The 8865-nt window shown below is 37.2% G+C and overlaps 2 protein-coding genes across 3 annotated transcripts in view; one reads left to right on the forward strand and one right to left on the reverse strand.

Annotated features, from left to right (window-relative positions):
* The window catches only part of LOC116004379, a 3862-nt gene extending 478 nt beyond the window's left edge, over nt 1-3384 (forward strand). The window contains exons 2-9 of one of the 2 annotated variants that reach the window (XM_031244409.1): nt 76-136; nt 240-401; nt 1357-1538; nt 1626-1800; nt 1885-2093; nt 2245-2370; nt 2455-2558; nt 2622-3384. In XM_031244409.1, the coding sequence (XP_031100269.1) occupies nt 76-136; nt 240-401; nt 1357-1538; nt 1626-1800; nt 1885-2093; nt 2245-2370; nt 2455-2558; nt 2622-3218 (1616 nt within the window). In that variant the 3' untranslated portion in view covers nt 3219-3384. The remainder of the gene's footprint in view (nt 1-75; nt 137-239; nt 402-1356; nt 1539-1625; nt 1801-1884; nt 2094-2244; nt 2371-2454; nt 2559-2621) is intronic. The other variant, XM_031244410.1, reaches the window with a different exon arrangement.
* A 135-nt stretch (nt 3385-3519) lies between these two features.
* LOC116004380 (GTP cyclohydrolase 1-like) lies at nt 3520-6253 on the reverse strand. The gene is made up of 3 exons (XM_031244411.1): nt 6104-6253; nt 5617-5888; nt 3520-5032 (listed from the first exon to the last, which is right to left on the reverse strand). Exons 2-3 carry the CDS (start codon nt 5831-5833, stop codon nt 3861-3863), a joined length of 1389 nt encoding a protein of 462 aa, XP_031100271.1. The 5' UTR covers nt 5834-5888; nt 6104-6253; the 3' UTR covers nt 3520-3860.
* Between the last annotated feature and the right edge of the window lie 2612 nt (nt 6254-8865).

The following is an 8865-nucleotide window of genomic DNA, read 5'->3' on the forward strand; positions in this document are numbered from 1 at the left end:
AAAAAAAAAAAAAAAAAAAAAAAAAAAAAACTGATATCAGTTTTTTTTTTTTTTTTTTGGGTTTACTTTCATAAGAATCGCCGTCACTCGGGCAAGATTTCTCTGTGCGATCGCCGGCTTCACCCGTTCTCTCCGGGTACTCGTTATAATTTTGATTTGCTTGAGAGAAATATTATATTATATTCTGGGAATTAGTCTGTTTTGGCAGAAGTTAAGTGTGGTTTGAACTGGTTTTGTAGTGATCCTCTTGGCGATGGAGTGGCGAATAGTGAGAGTGGAGTTGGGTTTGAAGGATCTGAGGCTAACAGGAAGCGGGCACGCGACATATATATGAAGGTTTGGAGGAGCTATGGTGAGCTGCAGGGCCGGTCCCGAAAGTATGCTAAACGCAAAATCTTAGGGTATTATGCTGATTCTAGACTTCCATTTCTTCACATCACTATAATTTGCAGGTGCTCTAAGGACTAATTGAAAAGTTGGACTTCATCGATAAGGAACTATAGAGTTTCTGGTTGACTTTGTAATTACGAGGTTACAAATTTGACTCCCATTGTGAGCGGCCTAGTGACCTTCTTTTCTTTTGTTTGAGCCCGTTAGCTATGGACAACCTTATATGGCAACTTAGGCTGATTTACCTTAGTGTGGTCCTTTGATGTCTAGTATCACAAGACGGGATTTACCCGCCCACCATCGAGCAGCCTTCTTTTCTTTTGTTTGAGCCCGGTAGCTATGGACAACCCTTATATGGCAACTTAGGTTGGTTTACCTTATTGTGGTCCTTTGGTGTCTAGTGTCACAAGACGGGATTTACCCGCCCACCATCGAGCAGCCTTCTTTTCTTTTGTTTGAGCCCTGTAGCTATGGACAACCCTTATATGGCAACTTAGGCTGGTTTACCTTATTGTGGTCCTTTGATGTCTAGTGTCACAAGACGGGATTTACCTGCCCACCATCGAGCAGTGACTGCGGGTTTTCCTGGTCACTCAGGAAAAAAAAAAAATTTGTATTTGTTGCTGTTGCACTCAGTATTTGATGTCATGATGTTAGATGCTGCTTGTCTCAAGGCTCCCTTGAGTTTGAGATTCTTGAGCTGTGAAAATTTTGTATGACTTGGAGAGAAGTGGTACTGCAGTCTTAGCTTATAGCTTTGTGCAAAAATGATGGAAGGAATAAGCTTTTTAATCAAACATAATGTGCAATAGATGAATGCATTACTAGGAATAAGTAGAAACCAAGAAAAATCCATATAAGGCTCGTTTAGGATTCAGCTAGAAACTCTTAAGTCAAGTTGTTTTATCTTAACACATCTGACGATTTCATCTATACTTGTCACAAAAGGCTACTCTGTTGCTGCAGCTATACTCCTGGATCATGGACTGAAGGAGTTGGCGGTACAAACTTACGTGACTATAAAGTTCCAAAAACAACGACCATCTTGTTGATTGGTACAAAAGGTTCTGGTAAAAGCAGTCTAGTGAACAAGATTTCAGATGTTTTTGTGTCCAAAAAGTTTACATCACAAAGAGCACAAGTGTCGTGTATGTCTTCTTCTCTTATATGCTTCTTAGCTGTCTGTAATACACAGTCATGTTTATTTATGCTTTTATAAATACATTGATTTTCAGTTAATCCTTCTATTGGAGGTGGTACCTGTTTCGCCCAGGAGTACATGATCCCGAAATGTGAAAAAGCTTTCTGTCTATATGATACACCGAGTTTGTCTGATGATCAGTCTGAAAATGAAAACATGCTGAAACATTGGATGACAAAAGGTGTTCGTCATGGAGAACCTATTATGAGGTGTGGTTACTGAAACATGGTGGATTTGGATTTCCTTGTTTTTGTTTCTTCAATTCTTGTTTGCTGATAATTTTAGCATATCAGGGCTTCTGATGATGTGGGTTTCGAGACTAGAATGGAGTGCAATGCTCACGATGGATACTTATTCATAGAGGCTCGACCCATCAACTTTGTGGTGTTTGTTGTCAATGCTCTTTCTGTTCTTGAAGCAATGGAAGGCGAAGATGAAACAATGAAATGCTATACTCAAGTCGTTTCGAAAGCATTCAATAGCCCTTTCCTATCGTTCAAAGGTATTTTACCACCCTTTTCATAGCTTTTCATGTGTGTTCCGTTTTGGTTACTTTTTTTTTTTTTTTTTAGTACTATTGACTCTGTTACAATGTAGTATCTGTCCATAGCTACTTATTATACCATTAGTACATGATTTGTGTTGTTTCTCAGATGACAAGCCTGTAGTTGTTGTTACACATGGTGATTTACTCTCGCTTTCTGAACGTGTGCGTGTGCGTGTTCACTTGGGGGAACTGCTGGGAATCCATCCGAAGACGCAGATTTTTGATATCCCAGGTGGCCTTCATGAAAAAGTTCAAATCTTCTCCCAATTCATTCAGACATTTTTTGTTTACATGTTTAAACTTTGTTAATCTGCAGAAAGCGATGATTCCGGAACTAAAGTGGCAATTCTTGATATGTTACACTATTGCCTTTACCATGCTGATAAAAATCTACCCTTGAAAGACGATTTCTCAAGTCGGGTAAGAATTATGATCGTTATTGAATCTTACAGACAAGTTTTCACCACAGATGATTGGAACTAGTTTTTGCAGACAAAGGATTCATATCCACCGTTGTCTGTATCCCTGTTGATGACGGCTCTGCTGCTGTCATTTGTCTTTAGCGTTTTCTATCAAGCCCGCCCTGCTCGGACCTCCTCAGCTCCTGGGGCGGACTGTATTCCTTGTACTGCTCATACATTTTCAAGACCCGAGGCTCACAATTTTCAGCACGCTGCTAAGGATTCCTCATCAGCTCCCGAGGCTCACAATTTTCAGCACGCCACTAAGGATTCCTCTTCAGCACCCGAGGCTCACAATTTTCAGCATGCTGCTAGGGATTCCTCATCAGCACCCGGGGCTCACAATTTTCAGCACGTCACTAAGGATTCCTCTTCAGCACCCGAGGCTCACAAGTTTCAGCACGCTGCTAAGGACTCCTCTTCAGCACCCGATGCTCACAATTTTCAACACGCTGCTAAGGATTCCTCTCCGTCTTCAATTCCTGATGCACAGCATAGGTATCATGCAGACAAGGATTCCTCTACTAAATCATATCCCCGGATAGAATGGTCTAAAATACGGCAATCATATCCCCAGATAGATTGGTCTAAAATACGACACTTATGGCACGATGATTGATCAATTTCGGGTGTCTATATTCAGCAGATGAATAAGCATTGTCAATATCTGGATGCAGATATGCCTGGATCCTGCAAGAACACTAAAATGTATGCATTTTCTTATGGAAACTGAGAATGTGTTTGAGCTTCATATATGCTAGAATAAAAAGCAGTTCTTGTATTCTCGTCTTCTTGTCTTCTAGGTTATATGAGCTGCATGAACATCAAATCTGCTCACTCGAGAAATAAGCACAGAAACACCAAATATATCTATATATGGTCAGTAAAAGCAATGCCATAAATTTCAAGAAAACACGAGATTTCTACACTCAGTAAAACACAGTAAATATATTTCAAAGAAAACACTTTCAGATATTGAAACTTCTCTTCTGGACTACAGATTGGGGCAACTGGCAACGAGGTGACATGATAATCTATGGCGATATCACTATAACAAATTATGCTGTGTGAACATATAGAGAATGCCTGTAACAAAATATCGTATCTACTTGCTATGGAAATAGCTATGGTGCGAGTTTATTCAATCCTTACTCTATGATTGTCATAACTAGTGGCTGTAGTCTTCGCCAAATAAGAACCATATAGCTGAACAAAGGCAAACCGAAGCTTTGCTAGTGAGTAAATTCCTATGGACTAACTATCATTTCGCTTCAGAACACGAGTTTGGAATGCTCTGCAAGAATTGCATCCTTATAGCAGGGTCTCGGGAAAATCTGCCCAGTACAGCGATCGTGGCCGTGTTACTTCCGACCTTTTCAATCCCTCGGGATATCATACACGTGTGGCTGGCTTCCACCACGACCATTACGTCTTCACCCAGGACTGATGAAGCAGTCTCGGCTATCTGTCTGGTTAGCCGCTCCTGTACTTGAAGCTTGAAACCATAAAAATGTACGATGGACTGCAATAGGGATTTTCCGGGTGGATTGGCTCCATTTGAACGCAAGTATCCTATATGCACAACGCCATTAAAAGGAAGCAAATGGTGTTCACATTGGGAGCAGAACGACAAGTTTACTTCGGAGCAGATACGGTCTTCATCACAGCCAATCTCGATTTTGGGATTCAAACAATCGAATCTGCTCCTAACGAATCCATTCAGTTTCATCTCCAAATTAGAGTTTTTAAAATTCATGAACCACATGACAAAACGAGACGGGGTTCCTACGAGCTCTTTTCTGTACGGGTCTTCACCGAGAGACTGAAGGATCGAAACCACTGCATTAGTCGTAGCTGAATTCGACGACCCCATCTTGCTGAAAAACTGAGAGGGGCACCATGATCTGTGGGTGCCTTTCGCATGGACGTTTTCTACATTTATTCCTCGGAATTTTAGGAGACTCAGAAAGTCCGTCCATATATCAGCTTTCTCGTCCTCGAAAACTCCAGAGCCAGAAGTAACTAAAATCTTCGCCCACCCCTGATGATTGGTGTCACAAAACGCGGACATAATATTTGGAAAATGAAGATGCGAACACTGTAGAACAACAGCAACACCAGCCGGCTTAATTGCGTGTTGTAAAGCAGTGCAAACCTCGTCAGCAAGGCGTTGAGGATCCTGAAGCCGTTTCGCAAAAACATCAGCCACACGAGAGAGCTTGCTTAGTCCTACAACGCAGTGTCCAGACGGAACATAACCTACATGACACTTGATCTGGAAGGGAAGCAAGCAAGACTCACAGTATGAAAAGAGATCAATGTCACGAACAACCACAAGCCCACCCGCTCCACCAGCCTGCCCAACACCACTTCCCAACCCAGCTTCCGGGAATAAAGCACCATGTACAACATCATTCACTTTTTGCCCATACCCTAGAACAAATACACGCAAAAATAGTCAATGCAAACACCATCTAGGATATTAGGCACAGAAACTCAGCAAACATATCTGAAAAGCTTCCATTTACAACAAAACTTCAGTGTACTTAAAAAGTTTTATTATCCGAGCTTTCACCAAAAGCTTGCCGAGTTTTATAAAGGAGAGTGAAGTTTCAAACAGCAGATAACCAACTAGCCAACCACTCTTATTTTTTATTTTCTCGAGTATTGATTTGTCTACTACAGCATATGCACATCAAAACCATTTTATAACTACACCATCTACTAGTCATTGTTTTCCCGTTTTAGGAATTCAGTTAAGAAAAACGATGACAGTTATAGACAAAGACACATCACAATCAGCAAAACCCCCTAACCACCTCTGCAACAAGCCATTCATTAACATTCTAATACACGCAATACAACGAGAATAAGCATGCCAACAAACTACCTTACTTCAACATTGTCTACTACTAGTACTCAACAGAAATTTGTTCCAGTAAGCTCTACCATATAGCTTAATTACATACATACCAAACTACACTAATAACATACATGAAGAATTAGAGATTCAATACCTCTAGTCCCTTCGCGGAGAGCCTTGGCAACCCGAAAAGGAGTTTTCCTGAGACCTTCTCTGTTGATATCCTCACCCAGAGCTTGCAAGAGGACTCTGACAGAATCCTCAATAGCCAGAGTCTCAGGTTCATTCTCAAACCCCAGCTCAATACAACCCCCAAGCCCCACTCCGTTCTCTAGCTCCACATTGTAATGCTCCTCAACTAAAGCTCCCATTGACACAACAGCAACAACAAAGAAATGTTGCCTACCCGATCAAATCCTATCAAATCTGCAACATTCAACAAAGATCCAAACTTTTCAGCGAAAGATTCAAACTTTTCAGATACCCAGATCGGGAAATCCGCTACCAATCAATTCCCACACGGCTATACGTGCGGTGCACATGTATCCGCGCTATCCGGGCTTTATTGCTCAAATCTTTAGCAAAAAATAATTGTAAAAATGGGGGAAAATTAAAGAAAAAATGAGAGAAAAAGCTTTAACCTTCGGAGAAGACGAGGGTGGAGTGGTGGGGCAGTGACGAGGAAGAAGAGGAGATGTGTGGGAGATGGAACGAGGACACAGCCACACAGGACACAGCTCTGTAAGTTGCAGTTGATATTGGAATGTGTGGAAAGGGCGTCTTAGCTTCATTCATGCCTCCTTCTTCCTCATTTTATTTTGTCCTTTAGGTTTTGTGGGACCGGGGTGGACCCTGTCATGTTTTGCGGCGGATACAAGTTTGGTTTTGGGTGTTTGGTTGGCATAATTGAAATTCAATGCAAATATATGAATTGTAAATTATATTGTTTGGTTAAAGGGAATTGTAATTTAATAAATTTGTAATTCTATCAATTCAGTGTTGTTTCTATTGCATCCGTAACTTTAAGGGTCTCATGCCCCGGTATGACAGAATATCTGATATGATGTAAATCATTGTAACTCAAATACAAATGCTGGTCTCACACCCCGGTCCGACAAAGCATGATGTAAATCATGGTAACTCAGTTGAATACAAAGCCTAGACATTTGCTTATTGCGCACAAGTATCTCCCTTTATTTTAAGAGGTTGATCCCACACTGCCGCTTGTGAAACTTGATCTCGGGTCCCAAACTTCATCCTTGTTACAAACTGAGTTGTCCATGCAGGCCAATTCTCTAAATTCAATGATTTGCAGTTCATAACCCCTCATATGAATTGCAATTCAACTATATACATAAAAGGGGAAAAAAAAAAGAAAAAAAAAAAGAAGAAAATGATCTATTTGCTCTTGATTATTACGTAGCATTATTTTATTACACTAAGCCATTTAAGTTTTTATATCACTTATATTACTCCCTACCGAACGCCTTATTATTATTTATTTAATTTGGATTCTTACTTTATTTCAATCTTATTTTCTTTTCACCGAATTATAATTTTTCTCATAATTTATTCCTTCCAACCAACCGTCTAATTATTAGTGGATTTCAAGAAATTTTGCATAACATTGTATTATGTACAATTTTTTAAGAAAAGGTTTACCCTATGATTTATGGCCTTTGGAATTATTTATCCTTTTATTTTATTTTATTTTTTAGGTAACGAGTGAAATCTTTAACAACTAAAAATATTCATGTGAAAGACTACTAAAAGGATACAAGTTCGACTAGAGAACTCATAATTTTTCATGTACGAAAATCATGCTCTACCTCACTTGAGTGTTCTTTTTGAAGTAATCTTTTTATTTACTACGTATTGTTTAATCCTTGTGGTTTGCATGTGTCACTTCAATGGCAACCACACAACCAACCTACCACAGTGAAGTCCTACCATGATTTTGGGTTGATGGAGCTTCATTATCGAAATTACAGTATTCAAATCTTAAAAGATAATTCGGTTAATTAATTATTTAATAAAAAATCACACAATTCAAATATTAAAAATATAATTTGATATAACGTATTACAATTATTTATTTATTTAATTAAAAATGGCATAATTCAAATCTTAAAAAGATCATTTGATATAACGTATTGTGATTAATTAATTATTTAATTAAAAAAATCACATAATTCAAATCTTAAAAAGATCATTTGCTATAACGTATTACACAATTAATTATTAAAATAAATACTCACATAATTCCAACCTTAAAAGATCATTTGCTATATTAATTAATTAATTATTTAATTAAATAATCACATAACTCAAATCTTTAAAAAAATCATTTGATATAACATATTTCAATTAATTAATCATTTAATTAAAAAATCATATAATTCAAATATTAAAAAAATCATTTGCTATAAGTCTATAACTGTATTACACTTAATTAATTATTTAAATAAATACTCACATAATTCAAACCTTAAAAGATCATTTGTTATATTAATTAATTATTTAATTAAAAAATCACATAATTCAAATCTTAAAAAGATCATTTAATATTGCAATTAATTAAAATTTTAAATAAAAAATCATGCAATTTAAATCTTGAAAAGATCATTTAATACTATAACACATTGTGATTGATTAATTAAAAATTACATAATACCATCTTAGATGATTCATTTTAATTAAAACAAAATAGTATTATACGTTTCATGTGAAATGATCTCACACAATATCTACTTTATAAAGTCTTATAAACTTATAATTTTAAAACTTTAAAAATGTCACCATTTTCGATTTTTCCTACAACAACCACCACATGATCCACTTGCAAGTAAATAATTACCAAAAAAAAAAAGACATGGTTGGTCCCCCATTCGTTTGGGGCTTTTTGGATTTGCACTTTTTACTTTTTAGCACTATCTTTAATGGGTTGGTTTAGTCGACCAAAGTACCATTCAAATCTTACACCAATTAAGTGTACTGCATATGTTTCAAAAAAATAAGTGTACTGCATGTGCGCACTAATAATTTAGTCAACACATCACCAACCACACTAGTGGGAGGATGACAGTTGCTACCGCATATTCCCTATGCTCTTTTTGTTATTACTTTCTACCAAAAATCAATGAAAATTCAACTGAAACTCGAGTTATAATCTCAACTGATATTGGTAGTTGGTAGGACACTATTATGAAATTGGTTTTCAGCAGAAAGAGAAAACTTTAGTGCGGATCAAAATATTGTATTCACTGATTTGTATAAAAAGAAAAAAAAAATGGTTGAAAGATTTTTTTTGGGTCAGATTTAAGAAGCCATGGTGGAGGAAAAAGAGGAAATTAATATATATATATATATATATATATATATATATATATATATATATATATAT

The sequence above is a fragment of the Ipomoea triloba genome, chromosome 14, assembly GCF_003576645.1.
Source record: "Ipomoea triloba cultivar NCNSP0323 chromosome 14, ASM357664v1".
In the NCBI taxonomy this organism is placed as follows: domain Eukaryota; kingdom Viridiplantae; phylum Streptophyta; class Magnoliopsida; order Solanales; family Convolvulaceae; genus Ipomoea; species Ipomoea triloba.

What these genes read in the sequence shown, in the direction of transcription:
- LOC116004380 (XM_031244411.1), bottom strand. Translation starts at nt 5,833, where the DNA reads ATGGGAGCTTTAGTTGAGGAGCATTACAATGTGGAGCTAGAGAACGGA. An exon ending in TCTCCGCGAAGGGACTAGAG is followed by an intron (nt 5,033 to 5,616) that starts GTATTGAATCTC and finishes TATTTGTTCTAG; the next exon opens with GGTATGGGCAAAAAGTGAAT.